At 34.3% G+C, this 24,448-nt stretch overlaps 1 protein-coding gene across 1 annotated transcript in view; it reads right to left on the bottom strand.

Annotated features, from left to right (window-relative positions):
- Window positions 1-2,460: 2,460 nt before the first annotated feature.
- The window catches only part of LOC123549088 (zinc finger protein ZFPM2-like), a 62,612-nt gene continuing 40,624 nt past the window's right edge, over window positions 2,461-24,448 (bottom strand). The window contains exons 3-6 of the mRNA XM_053546761.1: window positions 18,266-18,386; window positions 7,628-7,897; window positions 6,737-6,925; window positions 2,461-5,824 (exon numbers count right to left, since the gene is read on the bottom strand). Coding sequence (XP_053402736.1) covers window positions 2,727-5,824; window positions 6,737-6,925; window positions 7,628-7,897; window positions 18,266-18,386 — 3,678 coding nt within the window. The 3' untranslated portion in view covers window positions 2,461-2,726. The remainder of the gene's footprint in view (window positions 5,825-6,736; window positions 6,926-7,627; window positions 7,898-18,265; window positions 18,387-24,448) is intronic.

Raw genomic sequence — 24,448 nt, 5'->3', positions numbered from 1 at the left:
AATGGTACTGCCCAGATTGAATGATAGACCAGTCCATTTTAGAAATTTAGCAGAGTAAAGGTTAAGTATTAAACTAAGTATTAAGTACTAAATTAAGATGACCATGACTGCTTCCTTGCATGGAAGTTTATTATCTTGACAAAGTGCCTAGAATTAAGTTGTTACAGAATATTTTGTTCAATCAGAAAAAGAACTGATATCCCAGTAATAATCTTGCCAATGTTCAGATCATGTCCTACTGTAAAACATCGTATTTCTACCTTGTGACAAAAAAAATTCTGAGTTCTCACACAGCTTCTCTTTGGCATTTATACAAACAGCTTGTAATATAAGACAAATGAGAATACACAAGGAAACTCACTTTGCAGATAGATTTCCGTAACCCTTATCATGCTGGACATGACTGATTCTGCCTTTGCGACCAGTGTAGATCATGTTCTGCTCTGTTCACCATTCAGTCAGTATCTTTTGGTAAACACCCCTTTTAACAGTTAATGGTACTATCCAAATTGAACAAGAGATGTCAATAATGGTGACAAATGCCCCCACAGCGCCTTGACCTTTGACCTGGTGACCCCAAAGTCAGTAGGGGTCATGTACTCAATGAGTACTATCAGCATGTGAAGTTTGAAGGTCCTGGGTGGAGTGGTTCGCGAGTAAAGTGCCTTCATGCAAAAAGTTAACGTTGGCCCCTGTGACCTTGACCTTTGACCTGGTGACCTCAAAGTCAGTAGAGGTCATGTGTACAGTGGTTCGCGGGTAAAGTGCCTTCATGCAAAAAGTTAACGCGACTAACGAACGAACCAACGGACAGTTGAAAACTAATATGCCTCCCTTCGGGGGCATAAAAATGGACAAGTTCATTATAGAAATTTAGCAGGGTAAGGGATAAGAGAGAACACAATGGTTGACTGAAGCAGACAAAAACAATGCTGACGATGTGAAGAAAAAAGAAATTAACTGAAATCATTTCTTTTATCCTGAGAAAGTATCTCAACACTTATTTAGAAACATGACTTGTGTAAATACCACAAATAAAGACGAGGAAAGGTCAGAAAAATCCAGACTGTGTATAAGTCTAAAAGTCATAAATATGAACACTAGCACATACTTGCAGCACATTTTGCAACAATAAATACACGTATACAGTTACGTAATTGAGACAAAAAAGACCCTTCAGAGAAAAAGAAAGCAGTATCAAATAAATAGAAAGTAGATTTATGATTAGTATGACTTTAAATACATATCAGCCCATCCAAAGCTAAAAAAATTATACTATTAAAGCGTCAAAGAAAATGACCACCTAAGCATTTTTTATCTCGAAATCCCTTTCTCCGAAAAATACATGAAAATGTTACAGCAGTAAAATAATGTTTGTAAAATAAATTTTTTTTTTTTACAGTTTTCTTGTGTGTTTTTTTTTCTTTAATTGTAAAAATGTAGTTTACCAGCAATTTTCAAAATACAGATAAATATTTAGCCTCAAATTTTCATAAATGCTCTCATTCACGTATTATTTTGGAAAAGAAAATAAATTTACTGGAAAGAATATTTTTACATAATATCTACTGGGAAGCTACTTTATTATTCAGATTCTGGAAAGAAAGTCAAATATGGTACTAGAGGACAGGAAATTCTTCACCATTAGCCCGCTGGCCTTTGCGATCAGTGCAGACCAAGATTGGCCTGCACATCTGTGCAGGCTGATCATAGTCTGCGCTGTTCACTATTCAGTCAGTAAATTTTCTGTGAACACCTCTTTGAATAATAAATGGTATTGCCCAAATTGATTGATGGACCAGTCCATTTTAGAAATTTAGCAGGCTAAGGGTTAAACTAAACTATACATTCCATAATCTGCTTTAAACTAATAAACTTTTAGTGAAAAGTGAAAACACAAAAAATAACAACAATCTGTGTACAGTCTGCAAGCATTTTAAAGAAAACATTATTCCCCTGGATTTCATCTATGAAAGTAAGTTGAAATGATGGATGGAAAATTGCTGTTATACAAATACCATGAAGAATGAATTTAATCAAAAATGGTAATATAAGCATAATACAGCATCTAAACCGAGAGCAAGATAATATCTCTCCATGTCAACGTATTATAAATATATAAATAATTATAATAAAACTAAGGACAATTAACAACTAAAGTACTCTAAGATTTTGCTATCAAATGATACAGTTTTTGATTTAGATAATTTATGAAAAATATTGTCTGCAAACATGAACTATTTGGTGTAAAACATCAAAAGAAATGGTGTTCCTAAATTCTAAAACTGTTGACAAGAGTTTTTTTTTCCATTTCAGGAAAATATTATCTAAACAAAGTTCTAAAACTGTTAACAGAGATGTTCTTTTCCATTTCAGTTAAATATTATCCGAGTAGCCAGAACTACTCTTTTAAGCCATACACCTGAGTAATAATTTAAAAATAAGTCATATACCATAATAAATCTATTAAACGTTACTTTCTGTCATAATATGTATCACTGTAACACCCTTTTACAGAATAAATCAGCTCCATACATGAATGCCCAGTGAATGGTAATACGGTTTGTGTAGAAAAAAAGAGCAAATCAAATTTATAATGGTGGAAAAAAGTGAGGAAACAGACAATATTTAAAAATAAATGTTGATTCAACATAATGTAATAAAACATTTAATGTATAAACAATAATGGAATCTATGACAACAATATAACAGTAACTATGGCAACATTAAGCAGTGGCAGTTGGGCTCTCAGAGTCCTCTGCCGATGTTCTAGCACTACAATAATATTTCTTATGGGTAAGGAATGATGACAAGTATGTAAAATTTATATCACAATGTTTACAATATTTTCGCCCAAGTTTTTCACTAGCACTAGACGGTATTGGGGGACTTGTTTGGAGACCCGGGGTTGGTATAAATGATAAAGGGATCCCTGGGGGAAAGTGGTATGGTGAGAGAAGGGTCTGAGGATACAGCAGGGGAATATTTGTATGTTTGGGTGAATGGGAACCTAGCGGGACAACCAATTTTGGAGAGGCAATTGGTGTTCTAGGACTCAGGGGTGGGGGAGACTTCTTTGGGGTTTCAGTTCTTGGTGGCGTGGTTTGTTCCCTCTTGATATTGAATGCATTTTGGCTTAACAAGTACCTGGTTTTAGGGTCAGGGGACATGAGCTTTGGAGACAATTTTTCATGACTTGTAGGGGACGTTGTGATCTTTGGTGGAGACAAGGATTTAGACTGCTCTCTATCATATGGAGGTGATTTTGGTTCTGATTTGACAGGAAGTGATGGTGGAGAAGGAAGTTGTGGAGACCGAACTGGTTCCCTGGGTGATGTTTGTGATAATCTTTGAGATGAGGGGGAACCAGCCTTTACAGATACACTATGATCTCCAGATCTTAAATCTTGTGATATGGGTGGGGAACTCCGAGATTTTTTAATATCTGTCAGATCATTTTTATTCTTAGATCTATATCCACTTGGTATGTTTTCATTGTTTCCATCAAGGGAATTACCATTAACATTATCATCATCAAATGATTCAGGGTCTTGCTTTACATTGTTACCATTTATAGTGACGTCTGCACCATTTCTCCATTCTCTTGGCTTCTGTGGTGAATCCGATTTTTCATGACTAGAATATGTTTTATTTGTCCTTGAACTTTCAACTGAGCTTGACCTTGACCTTCCATTTGATATTTGACTATCACGTGACTGTGACCTTTCATTTTCCACCTGTCCATTATGTTCTGTTTTACTTGTTCCAGGCAATTGTTCAGGATGTTTTGTTTGCATATGTATAAGTAAACTAGTGAGAGAATCCGCAATGTATTCACTGCAATGCTCACATCGTAAACTTTTCAAGTTTTTCATGGCCTCTAATGCTGCTATTTCATGCATACGTAAATGAATAACAAAGTCGCTAACATTTCCAAATGTCTGACCGCAAGCTGCACATATCTGGGTTAACATGTTTTGTCCAAGGAAAGGAACCATATTTTCTGATTTTTCAAAAGATTTTCTTGACCTTCTCCTCTTATACGGCTCATTTTTCATTCTAATCAATTCTGTTTCCATATCGACAGGACCTTTTTCACACACACCATTCTTTTGTATAGGTACTAGCGGAGGTTCCTCAAATTCTATCATATTGTCATCAGTAAATTCTTCACCATTTTCAACATGCATTTTTCCATGCATTCTCATTCCTCTCGCTGTGTTACCACGGTAACCACAGATATTACATTTGAATGCTTTTGTAGGGACGTGCACTTTCATATGTTCAGAGAGACGATTTTCAGTTTGTGTCACATAGTCGCAGTATAAACATCTTAACAAAGGGGCAGGAGCCATCTCACACATACATATATGAAGTTTCAGCAACCTCGCTGAACAGAAATCAGTTTTACAGTTTTCACATTGGTATGTCGAAAGGTCACTAGAATTTGGACTAGACCTTTCTCCATCGCGGTCAAAACTGTCTTTGTCACTGCTATTCTCATTGCTATCTTTTCCATGGGGACAGTAAAATTCCTTATGTGCTTTCAGAGTTCCTGCCGAACTGAACTTGATTTTACAAGGAATGCAGTAAAATCTGTAACACACTTCATCTCTCGGGGTTGACTCTTGTTGCCTATCCCCCAGACTTTTCGCTGTCACATCACTTTTCATTTTTGAAAGAGTTTCTGTGCTAGCATGTGATTTTGATCGATCAGTCGCTTCAGAATCCTTCATTTCCTGTTCTCCATTGTCAGAATCTGACGATGAGGAATCCTTATTTCCACGTCTGCCAGAGCAGTAATGTTCTTTGTGAATAAGATAGTTCTCGTGTTTATAAAACACAATGTTACATTCAACACACCTACTCACTGACTGAAGCGGAGGAATTGGTTTTTTGTTGACATACTGGACTTGGTTGCCTAGCAACAAAGAAGAATGTAAGGATGGAATGTTTAGTGGAGTTTTTGAAGTCTGAACCGCTGGATCCACCGTCTTCTCTTCATTCAGTTTCATTTTCTTTGCAGCAGGACTTAGCTGAGCCGGAGGACTTCCCTGTTCACTTTTCACAGATTTCACAGCAAAGTCATTTGCTGAATTACTATCATCTTTATCTGACTTGGATTTACTCAGATCCAAAGGTTGATCTTCTGCTCTGTGATTTGAAGAAATTTCAACACTGGCAGGACTAGTCATTAAGGATGAACTTTTATGCCTAGACCTAGTTATTCCCTCTGGCTGCTTATTCTTCAAAAAGAAGTCCTGAAGAAACCATGGAGAAGCAAGAATGGGATTGGATGCCAATAAAGCTGGATTTAGCTGTCCTTTTGCTCCTAATATCTGACTCTTTCCATCCAAAGATAAATGCTGTGACTTCAACATTTTCAGGTTTAACTCGGTACTTGACTCTCTAGAACCAGGTGATGCCATTTCACTGATATTGTCATCATTTTTTGTTTCACCAGAGAGACGATACTGACAATAAAACTCCTTATGCCCACGATACGTACTGACTGAGGAGAACTGAATTTTGCATTCTTTGCAAAAAGTCTCGTCCTGGCTGAGCGGTGACACGGACAGACGTTCTGATTCTCTGGCTGCGTCTGCTAGATGAGTCCTTTGATGTAATTGGAGACTTGAAGCTCTGTCGGTAGTGTAGTTACATGAAGGACACCTATACAGCTCACCAGATTTGGATTTTTGTTTTGATTCCTCAGAATCTGAGGAATTACTCTCTGACGACTCGCCAGATTTTTCATCGAACTGTCTTTTTGTACCTCGTGGTGATACTTGATCAGCTTTCATTACTGGACTAGTCTTACCTACTGAAATGAGGAGAAAATTGTTCTAAATATAAAATCAATATTTACTTGTGATTGTAAATGTCATTTACATTTGAGCCGCACCATGAGAAAACCAACATAGTGCGTTTGCGACCAGCATGGATCCAGACCAGCCTGCGCATCCACACAGTCTGGTCAGGATCCATGCTGTTCGCTTTCAAAGCCTATTGCAATTAGAGAAACCATTAGCGAACAGCATGGATCCTGACCAGACTGCGAGGATGCGCAGGCTGGTCTGGATCCATGCTGGTCGCAAATGCACTATGTTTGTTTTCTCATGGCGCGGCTCATTTAGTAATGCTAAATATTCTCTATCAATTTTTTTTTTCCGTAACAACAACGAACTCCTTGCAAGAGCTTTATGCCTACACAAGTTGTTGAGAGTCTTTGCTTAATTTTATTAACCTTCATGACAAATGCTTTTTAAATACTGTGAGACACCTGTAAAAGTCACAGTATACTTTGACTAGGTGCTGTTGTTATTACTGGTTCTTTAAGATCATACAGTCCATTCAATGTTATTTTACATAACAGAGTCCGCTTAAGCCAGTGCTAGGGGGCTCGAGGGCTATGAATTGAATCAATTTCCTATATATTTGCTTGGTTGCATTCTATGCTTCTAAAACGATCTTCTTATAGATTTGATTATTCAGCTTTATCAGACTACAACTGATCACTAGGTACTTTTGAAATACAACTTCTGTTGTATTATTATTAAAATATGTAAACAATATGTTACTAGAATGTGTATACAGTGTGTTTTCCATCTGTTTCAGTTTCCCATATGTTACACACTTTCTCAGTTTACCATATTATGATTAATGGGGTTTTGGATTCAATCTTATATATTCCCAATCTGTTCTTAAGATTCAAAATATCATTTAATATCCTTACGCAAGTCTTCGTCCGGTTGCTGAACTTGTTTCTCCAGTAACGCACGTGCCTGCTGCTGTAGCTGTTGGTGTAATTCCTGTAGGCTCACAAAATCTGGCGGCTTCTTGGAACAGTAGTAAGTGAGATGGGCTTCCAGGGTGCGGCGACTGGAAAACCGCACTCCACAGAATGGACAACCATAGATCAAAGCTGTAATTAATAATACATGAATTAAAAAAGCAATAACACAGGCAATGAATAGGTAATATCAAAGGCATTGAATACGCAATATTAAAAGTATAGAGTAAGCAATAACACAAATAATGAATAAGCGATAACACAAGTATTGATATTGAAAAAGCAATAATACATGTATTGAATAAGCAATAACACAGGTACTGAATGAGTAATAACCTAAGTATAGAATAAGCAATAACACAAGTAATGAAAAAGCAATAACACAAGTAATGAATAAGCAATAACACAGGTATTGAATAAGCAATAACACAGGTATTGAATAAGCAATAACAAACAAGTATTGAATAAGCAATAACACAAGTATTGAATAAGCAATAACACAAGTATAGAATAAGCAATAACACAAGTAATGAATAAGCAATAACACAGGTATTGAATAAGCAGTAATGCAGAGAAAAATTCCAAAAAAGCAGTTTCAGTAAAACTCGGAGACAGCAAATTCGCCAGGGCAGAAAATCTTTCTTTTTAAAACCAAGGTTTGGTGTATCTAATAATTTTATTTCGAAAACTTTAAGCTGCAAAGTTTGCTATTGGCAAAAAAAAAGTTTATAGAAACATGTAAAATTTGATAACATGAAATTTCTGTGAAATAAATAAAATTAAAACATTTTACAAGTAATTAAACAGAAATAAGCATAGAAAAATATGATATACCTGGCTGAGGAGTTACATGAGGTACAGATTTTGATTCTGGTTTCTTTAATACAACTGGCGTTGTTCTTGTTTCCCTCACTGGGGCCTCGGATTTGTCAGCACATGATTTCTCCCTGTTAGAAGCAGACGACTCTTCCTCACTTGTTGTAAAAGATGCTAGGAGTTCTGTCCCTTGTTCCAGATCTTCGACAATTTCACACCATATTCTTCCTCCTGAATTATAAATTATGACTGGATAAAGAAATACTTTAGATTCTTTAATTTCCTCCACTTGTAAATCGCATGACAGACTGACATCATGTATACACAAACATTAAGACTACAACTAATATATTACTAATATGATTAATGTGAGAGGCACTACCTATCCGACCCAAAAAGCTATGTATATTTTACCAGGGAAAAAATGTTTACATCCCGCAAAAGACATGTTGTCTCAACATTCCTGAGTTACACCATCAAACACTGAGGAAAGAGAAGCATATATATACATTGTCTGTCATGGTTTTCATGTATAAAACAAAATAATACTGCATTACAAAATAAAATATGACATCATTTACCACTATCGAAATTCTTCCATTTGCATATAACACTTGTTCTGAAATTGCTATTTTTAAAGACTTCATTTTTTACAGACATCAGTAAAATGTAAATAAATCTAAAGACAGCTACATTTTTGACGTTCATAATTACGGTACATTTTTAAAACAGCAATATCAATCATAATTCACCAAGCCAGTGAAGCAGAAAAGATCATTTACAAAGTAGGTAGTACTTATTTGAAGAAAAAAACAACAGAAAAACTCTGTCTAGCTGAATGGTTGACATATGAGCCGTGGCATGAGAAAACCAACATAGTGGGTTTGCGACCAGCATGGATCCAGACCAGCATGCGCATCCGCGCAGTCTGGTCAGGATCCATGCTGTTTGCTTTTAAAGTCTATTGGAATTGGAGAAACTGTTAGCGAACAGCATGGATCCTGACCAGACTGCGTGGATGCGCAGGCTGGTCTGGATCCATGCTGGTCGCACACCCATTATGTTGGCTTTCTCATGGCACGGCTCATATGATAACACTGCCATAAGACAAGAACTTTTTCACCACAATATCACATGCAATTAAAAGCTCTTTCATATGAATAGTAAATTAACAAAACAGATATATTCTCATTTTTAATCAATAATATTATTACATCATGCCAATACTTTTTTCCTTAATTAATTCACAATGACATGACACTGTCACATTTGCATATTAATAATATTGTAAAAGCATCCTTAAACTCCTGTCTCTTATAAAACATCACTATAATTACTGCAGCTGGAAAAACAGAGTAAAATCTGGTTGACATTAACTCCCCTGATTGAAGATCTTGTAATCTAGATTAAATTTTAATGTATGTTTTATTTAGAAAATGACATATCTCGATTATAAGCTAATGTCAATTACAGTACGATGACAAGGTGAAAGTACTTTCTATGCACTGATATAGAATGCAAAATGGGGAAATTTTGGTTAAAACTATTGAAAATAACATGTTTGTTTTACATGTAAGGTCAAAATATCTTTCACATGGTTTTCTTATGAACACCAGATTTTTACATTTCCCATTTAAGAAATGTTCCCATTTACGAAATGGTGCTTCTAGTCTTCAGAACTCGAAACTTGGTGACTTTAAATGAACCAAATATTTACTGTCCAAATTCTTCGAAAATTTCTCACTTAAGATGATCCGCTAAATGGAAGACAAACGGCTCGATGATAAATTTAGATGATGTATTTTTTTTTTTTACTTCCATTTATTTAAATGGTAAGCATTTTCTACAGTGTACCATTATTTAGAACAGAAAAACTATGACTTTAAAAGACGATGGGTATTTCCTACATTCTAATAGCTTTAAGAACAGAAATATAACGACTTTGGAGATGATGAGTGTTTAATGTGCAATATCTAATTAATCGAAACACTGATCGGCATTTATAATCTGACCAACCAATCAATAATGTTTTGTTCACCGGTTGATCTTATCAAAAAATTTAAATATTTAACAAAAATTTACGATCTTAGATATCTGTATTTGGGCAATCACAAGATCTGATGAATTATTCCCATAAAACGTGTATTAAACTTGATATTGTGTGAATAAATTAATCTAGATTTTACAAAAAAGATAAAATAAATGATTGAATTAATTCAGATTTAAGATAACATAAAAATATTTCACAAATCAGTCACTGGCCCTTATCTAACATAACAGGTTTGAAATAACAAAAGATATCTCTCCAACGTGATCAAAGAATGATCTTTATTTCATACGTTATGCAAACCCCTATCTTGGTGATCCTATGAGTTGCAGAATTTTTCATGATCGCCGCCAGAGATTAGTTAAGACGAAACTGTGAGAATATTTGAATGAAGTAGATAATTTTGTAGTATATCAAAACCATCTAATTAGACTGCTTGTTAGATTAAGGTATTAAATTATATCAATCGTGATTAAACTTCATAACTTGAAATTTTACCAAATCTTTGTACTGCATGACATCAAAGTTTACGTTGAACACACATTGCAAGAAGAAGCAACACAAAACTGGAATCAAAAATCACTGACAGCTTTTTTAAAATCATTTTCTTGGAATATTATCCATTATCTGCTACAAAATCATCAAAAGGTAGTACAAATAGACGACTAAGCTTTTGTTTAACTTGTTCGTAAAGAAATCTGCCTTAATTTTCCTTCATTCATATTTATGTAACCATGTTAAAATATCATGTCGCTTGTTTGTCAAGTGGCTCTACAATAACAGAGTAGGTGAGGACCTAATGAACTAAGTGAAAAATAAAATAGTTCCATTATTTTTACAATTTTTTTTTTTAATTCCCATTTAGTTTGGCATCAGAAAAAATCATCAAATATTTTAAAATTCTGTAAAGCAGTTCTGTAATTCAATCAATCATAACCCGACTCGCTTTGATAATTATTATGAAATTTTACTATTGGTTCATCCTTTACTGACGCGATAATTAAAGTGCATCCAACCATCAAACTAATATGAATGCCCCGCCTGCATAAATTTTATCCGAACATCATTATATAATCTCCTCAGATCATTAACTTTTAGCTAAATATTCTTTTTTTGGTAACATTTAAATTGTTGTTTCAGAAAATCTGTTGAATTTTTCATAAATTTTGTCTAAAAGTTGGCCAATACATTAGTTTATGCTTTATTCATTTGATTTGTTCGGCAGATTCATTCCTTTATATATGAATAGTGTGGTATCTTTCAGAAACAATGGGAGACAAGAAAAAAGGAAAATCAAAGCAAATGTTTGTTGCTTTTTGTAACTTAACTGGTATTTTCCAAATCTAAATGGACTTCTTCAATGACACTAGCTAACTATCTACTATCAGGTAGCAGAAAAATAACTAAATCATTTCGTATTTTTTTCATATACTATTTATGATCATTCCATCCACTTCACTTGTCCGGGTACTTGTACCAATACAGTAACTGATTCTTAGAGAAAATGTTAATAATGTATATAAAATATGCAAAAAACGAGAATTTCAAGCAATTAAGTAATTTAACGTGACAACTCGTATATCATTGTCTCAAAGAAGAAAACTTCACAGACCTTTATACGCATATATCATGATCCAGTTTTATTACATAGTACTGAAATACAGATCTTCCTTACAGATAAATATTGTTTTTTTCTCTCTTTCCAATCAGTGCTTGTTTTTTGGGGGGAATTGAAATCAAGATTGAAAACTGATAACTTTTCCAGCAGTCTTGTCACAAGCTTTTTTATATTTTTTTCCAATAAAGATGTTCACCATGATAATTTTGAAATTTATCAGAGATGTGGATTCATTAATTTGAAAAATCTCTGCACTTTTTCAAAACAAAATAATCGCTGCCAAGTCTTTATCGCTAACAGATCCTTTCAGTTGAAAGACTATACATTTACTTGAGGTAAAAATGAGTAATAAAACACGCTGTCGCATTTGTCCTATAAAATTATGAAATATGCATCGATAAATATGATTCCGTGCAAATGTTATGTATTTTACGATCAGATAAGCTACTGCATTACAGGACATACTGTTTATGAATTTACGAGCTTATTATACAAAACAAGCAATGCCGGAAAAAATCGCCAAGTCGAATACTGTAATATGAGTACCTGCTTTCAATCCATTTTATTGAAACGTTGATGAATGAAAATCCTATATTAATGATACGCCAGTTTTTATTTCGCATTATTCTTCAATATCATGCTTATCAACACCCATTGTGAATGGAGAGTACCTGGCAGAGATAAACATCTATGATAAGGTAATGATCTATCTCAGATGACAAACTATCCTATTGAAACGATGAACTGATTTTGCTGATGTTTTAATACACAAAGAAAATATTTTGGTAATCGGCTTAAATCTTATCCCTTCTCATACACTCATTTGCATATCAAGTAAAAATTAGCATATCGTAATATGTCTCATTTTTTACTCAGCGAAATGAGATTTTATCGGAAGCTGACATTATCGCTTGCTTTTTCGTGAACACCAGAGATTATTATGATGTTGAAGCAACAAGGAAAGCTTTCATAAGACTCAGATTCATCATGCCTTATCGCAAGCTTCAGAACGAATTTGATTGGGAGTGATTTGCATATTGAGATAAAATTGATTTTACATAATACCGTAAGGATTATATTTCGGACAAAAATAAATGTAAATTCTCCACATAGATTGGGAAATGAGATTAAATGCATCGAAGAATTTCAGTATTTATGAATAAAACTAAATTATGGCCATAATATTTAAATTTTCAAGATAATGTTGGATTTTTGGGATTAAGTTCATATAGCTGTAATAAAAGGTTCGCTTAAGATCAAGGGCTAAAATAAATGAACCAGAATAAATTTTCAAATCGGATAATTGATCTAGCAATATGAAAACAGACACTGATGGGTGGGATATTCATATTTAATTCATCGAGACAATCTGGAACAATAAATCCTAACGAAGATTTTAAATAAATGAATACCAATGATGCTGTAAGCAAAGGAATTATTGTAAGATGAAAATTTTCATTTCCATATTCCACAAAGAACTAAGAATTATGTATAGCTGCTAGGAATCTAACCCTCTTTTGACCCAGCAACTGCTTAAATCTAAGGCATAATACAAATTGCCAAAAACCCTAAAAGGTCATGCATTATAACCCCAATATAGTATGTCTTGAAAGAGAATTTCCTTGTCTGCTAAAGTGCCAAACTGTTGTCATGAAGTTTTAGTTGTTACTCAGAACAGTGACTCCCTAAAAGGATAAAATATCTGCTCAAGATCGTAACTATACTTATAATAACAAGCTAAATGAAAAATATTACTATAAAAATAAGAAAACAATGGGAGACTCACAGGTCTTAATTTTTGATGGAGAGCACAACAGAAATCTTTTGTTACGACTCTGCATAAGTTAACAAAATATTGCACTGAACTGACATTAATTTTTACACTTTCGAATATAATCAAATACATATTTTAACGTGTTTAAACAGCTGAAGAAACGGCTGAGTGAGTTATTAAATACATACTTAACAGCCAATCAGTACTGTTAAAATGATCACGATTAAAAGTCAATTTGTGGTTCGAAGTCAATTTAAGATAAATCAAATATCTTTTATCCCCTCCTTTCCCGTACAAGGCAGGATCAAGTAAAGGTGTTGGTATCTTCACATTATCATGTTTTACTTATTGTGAAATGAATAATATTTGTCAGGGACTAATATTTGTGGATTTAAAAGCTGCAGCTATCCACGAAAAGAAATCGCAACAAAAAACTAAAAATTTCTTTTCATTTTATTATTTTAATTGATAAAAAAAACCCAAGACAACACATTCTTAGTTAGTTTTGAAACTTTATGTCTTCAACAGAAATAACAACGTACAACATGAACGACATAATGTCCGTTACGACGCAAAGATGAAAACAATAAAAAGTGCAAATAATGTGACAATATATATATTAAATTATAGTACATACAGAAAGAAACCAAACTGAAACTGATCATTGCTATTAAGTTTCATTCGAATTCCAACAGTAGTCTGGACAGATTTTAATCATTAATGACCTTTTGGGCAATAACTTCACAAAAAATAATCCCAGCAAGACATGCAAAATCAGGCCAGGGGTAATGAGCTAAATGTTGATGGACATACACAAACATTTTAGCCAAAACTACAAAATTTTATGCCTATAAAATTAAATTATTAACATTTGGCAACATTTCTTATTAGAAAGAACTAAGTAAAACATAAACACTGCCGAAAAAAGTATCCAAATCGGACAACAAACAAAAAAGTTATAGCCATTTGAGTACCACCTATGTAATGAAATGGCAGCCATTTTGGGCACAGTGACATCATTGTTCTGTCCTTATATGGGCATTACCGATACATGAAAAATCAGTGAATTACAACTAAGAGAATCATATTTTGTGGGCCATATAATATGAACGTTGTGTGTCAAAGTGTATATTTTAAATTTAAGCTCATGTTTAACTATACTTTACATAATTTTGCCATAAATGCCATATTTGGTATTGACATCACTGTGCCAAAAATGGCTGCTGTTTCATTAAATTGACAATATTTAAATTGCTATATCCTTTTTGTTTGTAGTCTGACTTTCATAATTGTTTTTGCCAGTTAATATTTTTCATTAAACTCTTTCTAAATATATACATTGTCAAATCTGTTAGTGACCTATTCAAACTGAGAAAATATAAATAAAGATCAAGAAAACGAGAAAGTAAACAACAATATTTTAATACATAAATGTATCTGAATATTTCATCAGTGCTGCACATGTTAAATAAAGACACTGTGGGCCTTTAAAGTTAAGATATAAAATTGAAAACACAATCCTGCAACAAGTGATTCCTATATACTTGAGATGAGGTAGAAAGATCGCTCCCAATCAAAATATCATTAATTTTCATTCCATGTATCTCAAAACATAAAGTGAAAAATAAATCACTTGTGAATATTTCTTCAAGCACAGTAGCAATAATAAAATTACTGGAATAATTTGAAGCAATGCATTTAATCAACATCAGATAGTGCTGCCATGTTGGTTATTTGATAGGCAATCATTTTAGATAGAAATTCCTTCCATAACTTAGTCATTCCATGTCATTTTTTTTTAGAAATAATCGTAAAACACTACAAATTACTACTGAAGACTTCATGTAAACATTGGTGATTTTTTTCAAAATACAACTTCCCCTGATTGAGAAGCAAAATCTACTGATTGGGAACAAGTTCCCACCTAGGACAAGTTGTTTGATTTTACTACCTAAAATGAAACACTTTTTCACAAATATCATGCACAAGCCTTCCAATAACACCCCTATCAACCTATTGCATTAATACTAGCCCCTCAATGATATCAACCTCTTGTACCAATACAAGCCTTCCAATAACACCCCTATCAACCTATTGCATTAATACTAGCCCCTCAATGATATCAACCTCTTGTACCAATACAAGCCTTCCAATAACACCCCTATCAACCTATTGCATTAATACTAGCCCTCAATGATATCAACCTTTACCAATACAAGCCTCCAATGACACCCTATCAAACCATTCATTAATACTAGCCCCTCAATGAAAATCAACCTTTGTCCAATACAAGCCTTCCAATAACACCCCTATAACCAAATTGCATTAAATACTAGCCCCTCAATGATATCAAACCTCTGTACCAATACAAGCCTTTCCAATGACAAACCCCTATACCATTGCATAATACTAGCCCTCAATGATATAACCACTTGTACCAATACAAGCTTCCAATGACACCCTAATCAACCTATTGCATTTACACTAGCCCCTCAATGATATCAACCTCTTGTACCAATACAAGCCTTCCAATGACACCCCTATCAACCTATTGCATTAACACTAGCCCCTCAATGATATCAACCTCTTGTACCAATACAAGCCTTCCAAACACCCCTATCAACCTAAATTCATTATACAGCCCCTCAATGATCACAACGCTCTTGTACCAATACAAGCTTCAATAACACCCTTCAACAATTGTTTAATACTAGCCCCTCAATGATATCAACCTCTTTACCAACAGTCAACCTTCCAATAACACCCTATCATCCTATTGCATTAATACTAGCCCCTCAATGATATCAACCTCATGTACCATACACCCCTTTCCCTAACACCCCTATCAACCCATTACATTAATATCCCCTCAATGATTAAACCTCTAGTACCAATAAGCCTTCCAAAAAAACCCTATCAACCTATTGCATTAATACTAGCCCCTCAATGATATCAACCTCTTGTACCAATACAAGCCTTCCAATGACACCCCTATCAACCTATTGCATTAACACTAGCCCCTCAATGATATCAACCTCTTGTACCAATACAAGCCTTCCAATGACACCCCTATCAACCTATTGCATTAACACTAGCCCCTCAATGATATCAACCTTTTGTACCAATACAAGCCTTCCAATGATATCAACCTCTTGTACCAATACAAGCCTTCCAATGACACCCCTATCAACCTCTAAAGCAATGAAAGCCTCTCAAAGATGCCTCTATTAAAGTATCAACACAAGCCTGCTGATGACACCCTTATAAACCTCTTGTTACAATACAAACCTCCCAATGACACCCCTATCAATCTCTCTTAGTGCAACCATTTTCAGCAATACAAGCCTCTAAATGATACCCTAACTAACCGAACAGGTTTCGCTGTTCTTGAATTCAATTTTTTTCAGAACAACATTTAATACTACAAAGTGAAAACTGATGAAGAACGTTTATGGAAAGCCATATTTATTTAAGCAAGAATACGCTTTGTGTAAAATCCGTCAATCAATGTAATTATCGAGACACTGAACAATCAAAATCCAGCAACAGTTTGAAAAATTGTTACAGTTTTAATAAGCAGTCTCATCTGCTCAAACAATGTAACTTATGAACCGTTAGCCTGCTGGAGGCAAGAGATTCTGCCTTTGCGACCAGTGCAGACCGTTAGCCTGCTGGAGGCAAGAGATTCTGCCTTTGCGACCAGTGCAGACCAAGATCAGCCTGCATCCTGATCATGGTCTACACTGTTTGCTATTCAGTCTGTAAATTTTCAGTGAACACCCCATCAAATAATAAATGATACTGTTCAAATTGAATGATGAACCAGTCCATTTTAGAAATTTAGTAGGCTAAAGGTTAATGATGAAAACTGAATGCATGCACCAAGATACTTGTCATATCTTTCTAAAATGTTGAAATTACACTTGAACAAGTTATTAAATATCTGCATACATTTTACAACTTAGTTATGTTTATCATAAAATATTAGTTACATATTTTAAACATTTGATCTCTTCAAAACCTTAAATAATGCATTAACATGCTTTGTAACAAGTTACAAACACATTATTATTAAACTGTTCACACTAAAAAAAACACACCTTGTTCGTCACATTTCTACATATACAGAATATTAGCTATCGTCTCAATCAGCGCCCCAATCAGGGACGTAAAAGTCTAGATATATATCTCTCTTTTTATCGTAAATCTATGGTAAATTACAGCCCATTTACTTTCTAGAAATTGCTAATCCTTTTATAGCAACATAGCACAAAGCGTTTTCATCATTTCTCTCATTTTTTGACGTACATTACATTTCGCTAATATCAGTGATAGTATCGGTACCTTTTAAAGTCAGGATACGATCTGCCTTATGGGTCGTAAGATGCCAATGATAATCAAGATATTTGAATACGGAAAAGAAAAAATCATAAAATTGTAGCAACATTTTGTACTGTTTCAACTCTTCTCAAGTACTTCTAATTTTCCTCTAATTATATAATTATAGGTGATATTTAACAATTTTGGTGGCATTATCAAAACGCAGATAGACTTCGACAAACTGGCTTATCAATGAATTGAACTGTTAAAAAAATAATCTGATTTTTATAATTTTACAGACTGCAATTCTGTATGTTGCAAGGGGAAAGGTGGTCTCGTAAAATCACATACTGAAGATATTTTTGAATTAATCGTCCAATTATAAGTTCATTAATATATGTTTTCATCTCTCTGTGTATTCACCATTCTTATGCTTAAAAACAGTCCATATAATATATATATATTCTAGCTTTGTGAATCCACGAAATTATTAATTTTTGTAGGGGGACTAATTTTCGTGGATTTCATAGCTTGAGCCAATCCACAATGAACAAACAAAATTCTATTCTCTTTCATTTTATCTTCAAAATTTAAAATCCTCATATTCATATTTTGAACACATAATTTTGTGTCCACGAAGTTAAGTGCCTTTACAGTTAACCATAGTTATATTGTATCACACAACAGTATCTATTCCAGTATTACTTAACCTTTAGTCTGCTGGCGGCAAGTGATTCTGCCTTTGCGACCAGTGCAGACCAAGATCAGCCAGCACATCCATGTCAGTGAATTTTCAGTGAGCATAAATGGTATTGCCCAAATTGAATGATGGACCAGTCCATTTTAGAAATTTAGCGGGCTAAAGGTTAAGAACACTTTATACTGTACATAACTTACCTTCAAAGACAACCTGTGTATTATGGGTGTTTGCATGATCTGCGGGTCTTAGTAAAGACAACCAGGCGCCAGTCGCCTCTGTGACCTTGATGAACGAGAACTCTCCATCACTGCCTTGAAACTGAAATTAAAAAACTTTTGCAAATGTAACAGAATCTGACTATTCATTCCTGCACTCAGTACCTTTACTCCCTTGAATGAAGAAGCATTTAGCGCACCATGAGAAAACCAACATAGTGCGTTTGTGACAGCATGACCAGACCAGCCGCGCTTTACGTTTGGTCAGGATCCAAGCTTTTCCCAATGCTTTCTCTAATTACAATAGGGTATAAAAGCGAACAGCATGACCTGACCAGACTGGCGGATGGTGCGCAGGCTGTAGGATCCATGGGTTGCAACGCACTACGTTGGTTTTCTCATGGCGTGGCTCATTTCATATTTTCTCTCTAAATATATTTGACTGCCTGTTTTGGGGGTAAGTCAATGGCTACTTGTGGTATATATCAACACCCGTAAGTAACCTCCCTTCACAGACTCAATCCATACTTTCTGTATGCTGACCAATAACACTCTGGTTTCCAGTCTACAAAATGATATACAAAATGCTCTCATACTTTGTAAAGTACAGTACAGAACTTTAAGTAACAATATAGTTTTTCAGTGGTTCACTTAAATTTGTGCTTGCGATGGATTCCTCCCCTATAATGTATGAAGCCCCAGCTACGCTTCCTGTAGCAGATAAAGACCCCAAGACCCCTCCTCTACTTTGCAATTTCCACCTTAATAATTAACGAAACCCATGATTTATAATAGCAAAGTCATTCGCATTAAAAATAATAATAATTTCAACACTTGATTTCACAAATACTGAATACTGCAGATAACAACAGCTGTTAAAATAAAACAGCTTTTTTACACTTTTAATATTTGAGCCGCGCATGAGAAAACCAACATAAGTGGCTTTGTGACCAGCATGATTTCAGACCAGCCCCGCATCCGAAATGCAGTCTGGCCAGATCCATGCTGTTCACCAACGGTTTCTACTAATTGCAGTAGCTTTAAAACGAACAGCATGGATTCTGACCAGATGCTGGATGCGCAGGCTGGTCTGGATCCATGCTGGTCGTAAACCCACTATGTTGGTTTTCTCATGGCACGGCTCATTTCTTTACTATTAATATACTCCATGTTTTATTGAAGTAAAAGTTGCATTTTGTTGTATTAAATATCTGTTTATTCACTTCCATTATTCTGATAAGAAACTAATTTAACTCCTTCGAATTCAGTTGAAGGACAGTTCTAGCAGCTTCAGGTTTAATCTGTCTGTTTAGTTTCAAAATAACAGTAACTTGTCAAACTGCAGCACAAGCAATGCCTGAATATGGCAGGATCAAACCAAGTATGAATTATAGTTCTTATGTCATAAATGTTTTCAGAAACCTATAACCATTAAACACAATGCTTATTCATAAAATGGTCTGATATCCTTTTCCTCTCTAATTACATGTTTATTGTCTATTCACAAACTTTTGACAACTAATATTTTGTATATATCATGTATCAGTCTAAACCTTGAAGATCACTGCTAGCATTATTTTACCTCCTTCATTAGAACAGCTTAATTTGAACAAATACAGAACTCAAGCTGGCAGCCAATAAATGTGCTGCATGTCTCTAACTGGCAACTTTTTATGAAACACAAAAACAGTTCTGCACTTTCAGATAAACATTTTCTACAATATAGAATCTGATTAAATCCTGATTTTTTAAAACTTCAGAGTAAACTTTGAAAATGCAGCAAATTATAAGAAGATTGGGTCCTGGGTTTGCTTTTTGGCTAGAATGATTTGAAAAGTTTGGACTTCACACAAGTTGTCACAATGGGAGTCTATGGGAAAATCAAAGTTTTGATAACATTTTTTTGCGAATACAATTTTTCTAAAATGTAGATTTTGATGAAACTTCCCATAGTCTTTAAAATAGATAAACATAATATGGTCAATATGGAGAAATAAATGCATAGGTCCGTGTGCTTGTTTCTGAGATATTCGCCCATGTTTAAACACGCACATTTCAAGCCGACTATAAGACACAATTTGGAATTACTTTAATGTGTCAAACTTTACAATATCATGTTTTATCTTAAGAAAGATACTAGCATTGCCGTTTTATAAATTCACTCATGCATTGCCATTAATTCATAAAATAATTTCCATTTCAGATGTCAAGTCCTGCCGTAATTCTAGTTTTTCCAGATAAATGACGTTACTCAATTACTTCCGGTTTATCAATTGTACCTTAAGTTGATGTAGTAATCTCTAGTACCTTGTTTCCTCAGACTCTATCTATGATGAGATATACTTAAAAATATTTGTTGCAAATCATGGATAAGTCTTTTAAAGGCAGATATGAAAAATGTAAAGCAACTTTGTATACAGAACAGCAAACAGATCAGTTTTAAATGCTGTTGAATTGTGTTCAGGAAGACAAGTGTAGATAACGCAGATGTATTTTACTTTATCACATATTTTCTGTATATATTTTTTCACTTGCCTAAAAGCTTTGACTCAGATTAAGATCAGAAACCATTTGGTAAGTTGACAATGTGTCATTTTATAATGTACCTTGATACATTTATTTGATAACAAATATATCTTAATTGAGAATTAAGATTTTTATTTCTATCTTAAACTACCTATCGCAATGCAAGTTAACAAAAAATATCAATGTCAAAATGAATCAAATGATCCTACAATAAAATACTAATTAAGTTTTATTAAGGAAAAAAAAGGTTTGAGACTTTCAGTTTGGATCACTGAAACATGTCATATCACGTTGTTTTTTTTTTTTACTAGACTTCTAAGTCCTTTAAAAAAAAAAACTGCAGTTGCCTTACACAGAGTTTGGCTAGTTGCCTGACAGAGTTTGGCTGGTTGCATGACAAGAGATTTTGGCTGGTTGCATGATAGAGTTTAGCTGGTTGCCTTACACCGAGTCTGGCTGGTTGCATGGCAGAGAGTCTGACTGGTTGCCTGACACAGAGTCTGGCTGGTTGCATGACAGGGTCTGACTGGTTGCCTGACACTGAGTCTGACTGGTTGCCTGACACAGAGTCTGACTGGTTGCTTGACACAGAGTCTGACTGATTGCTTGACACTGAGTTTGCTTAGCTGTCAGACAAAGAGTTTGACTGATTGCCTGACACAGTGTCTGACTGGCTGACTGACACAGAGTTTGCTTACTTGCCAGACAAAGAATTTGACTGATTGCCTGACATAGAGTCTGGCTGGTTGCCTGACACAAAGTTTGACTGGTTACCCAACATACAGTTTGACTAGCTGCCAGACGCAGAATTTTACAACCAGTTAATCTTTCATTAGAAAGATTGAGCCACTTGCTCCAGCTTCATATGGTGTCAGCATATCTTACAGGGCATCATTGGTTTTACTTATGCTATATCCATCATCAGGGCTAAATTTTCTGCTTTTAAGTCCAAACCATGTTAAGACAATTCTAGTGAAAATGAACTGACATGAACTACAGAAAAAATATGGTGTAACAGTTCACTTATCAATGATTCAACAAAACTGCCTGAGTCAATATTTTGATCTTTATCTTACTGATGCACTATTAACTAATAACATATTCAGATATTGCAGGGATACCAAATTTCAAAATTGCATTAACAAAATTGCTATCAGAAAAATTAATTGCTTTTGTCAATTATCTCCCTTTTATAGATTTTTGCTTGCTCCTTTTTAAAAATTCATCACGGTAATTTGCAGCCACATAAAGGCAATAACCGAGTACATGAAATGGAGTATAAATGTTCTTTTAATGTTCTGTATTTGGCATTTTCAAGCTGTTATTTTCATAAAGTGCCATCAAGTGCTTTTTCTGGAACAAAAAATCAGTCATTTGTGTTAAATTATAAAAGCTATGTATCATCTGGTTACAATTTTCCTCAGACTTAAAGATGGCTAGAACACTGGAAAAATTAAAGCCTTGCAAACACTGGTTGACAAAGACCTAGAAAATGCATCCCTCCACATTCATGTAATTTAGTACAAAGTAAGTAACTCAACATAGACACAGATGGAGAAACTGTCAATTTTTTCTTAAGACTTAAAAAATCCTTTCTGATTCCTTCCATTACTGAGAAAAATGAAAGCACAAAAAGAACATTCTCAGACCTCCGAGTTCATTTTGTACTAATTATGTTTTTGCTCTCTTCAAAACATCTGTGACTCTAATGAGTAGAACAGCTTTCCTTAATGGTGATGTATCCAGTTTTAGATTAAAATTCTTTTCAAATTCTTCAGGTATTGATACATTACAAACCATAAATAAGATTCTCCCCAGGTAAAAAGAGACATATTGTCAATGTTATTGACTTTAACGTTTTAAACAACATCCCAACAGATAAGAAGAATAGTACATTAATTCTAATTTCTTGGACATATAATTTCCTGCTTTGGGCAATAATGGCTATTACGGTGGGGAGATTTAAATGTTAAAGATAAGAATTTTGTATGTTCATTGGGATTAGATATCGCAGATTGACGGAACCTCAAAATCCATGAACATTAGTCACTGTATCCATGATACATGCTCTACCAAATGACTCTTGTACAACATTTTAACAGATAAAAAACTAACATTTCAAGCATACAGCCTTTTTTTTTTTTTTTGCAATATATGTATGTACATTTAGTGTAAAACTAACATTTCAAGCATACAGCCTTTTTTTTTTTGCAATATATGTATGTACATTTAGTGTAAAACTAACATTTCAAGCATACAGCCTTTTTTTTTTGCAATATATATGTATGTACAATATTAAAAAGTGTTGAAATGTTTTGGTTACTTGTTTCTTTAATTTTTAAAGTGCTTTTTGTTACACTGTATCCATACAATGGAACTTAGTCATTGATATATCACTGACTTATCCATACTGACTATTTCAATATCAATGATCAGTAGGGTTGGACACCGGTGACCGGTATCGGTACAGTACCGAATAATCACTTCAGAAAGTACCGGTACATACCGTTTCGTAAAAAACGTGTTCCGATTTCGATATTTCCATAAAAATAAAAACAAAATTCTAACCTAATCTGTGGCAAAATGAAGCAGAAAATAAGCAAATATCGTAATAACGCGATCAACATTGTTTACAGTGACTCCCCTGACCTTGCGAATAGTTTCGTATGCTATTGATTTATTTATTTGGGTTTTACGGCGCACCAACACAGTATAGGTCATATGGCGCCAAACAGGACTACAAATTTTGGTTCCACATCCCCATTTACATTGAAATAAAAACATGAGGTATGGAATCAAAATTTGCACACCTGCTGGAATCACAGAGTTACTGCAAAACCAAGTGTTAAGACCCTATTAGTCGCCTCTTACGATCATGCAAGGGTAAGGCAATGGTTCCAATTCTTTTCATACACAGATCGTCCCAGAACCGCATGCTAAATATTATTTGAAAAACTTCTTTTCCCATCATTTTAAACCATGTAAACCAATACTTAATTGCAAAATATACGAAACTTTTTTGCTCTTTGTCATATTCTATCAAAACAAACAAGAGCTGTCGAAGGACAGCAACGCTCGACTATTCAACAGCCTTGTCGATTGAATGAATACGAAAGTCGAAAAAGGGGCATAATTTAAAAAAAAAAAGAAATAGGGTTATGGAACCTGCATAGTGCTTATCAACTCATGACAGTGGACAAGTGCGTGAAGTTTCAATCCATTCCCATTAGTGGATACTGAGATACCAGCTTATATACAAAAACTTAACCAAAAATTTCTATGTTGAAAAAGGGGCATAATTTTGTAAAACAGCAAAATAAAGTTATGGGACCTGCTTTATGCATGTCAGATCGTGACAGTGAACAAGTGTGTGAAGTTTCAATCCATTCCAATTAGTGAGTACTGAGATACCATCTTACATAAAAAACCTTAACCAAAAAATTCTAAGTGGAAAAAGGGGCATAATTTTGTAAAAAAGCAAAATAGAGTTATGGAACCTGTGCAATGTAAGTCAGTTTATCACAGTGAATAAGTGTGTGAAGTTTCATTCCATTCCTACAAGTGATTACTGAGATACCAGCTTACATACAAAACCTTAACCAAAAATTTCTAAGTCAAAAAAGGGACATAATTTTGTAA

The sequence above is a fragment of the Mercenaria mercenaria genome, chromosome 6, assembly GCF_021730395.1.
Source record: "Mercenaria mercenaria strain notata chromosome 6, MADL_Memer_1, whole genome shotgun sequence".
NCBI classification, from domain to species: Eukaryota; Metazoa; Mollusca; class Bivalvia; order Venerida; family Veneridae; genus Mercenaria; species Mercenaria mercenaria.
This window is presented reverse-complemented; position numbering and strand designations above follow the sequence as displayed.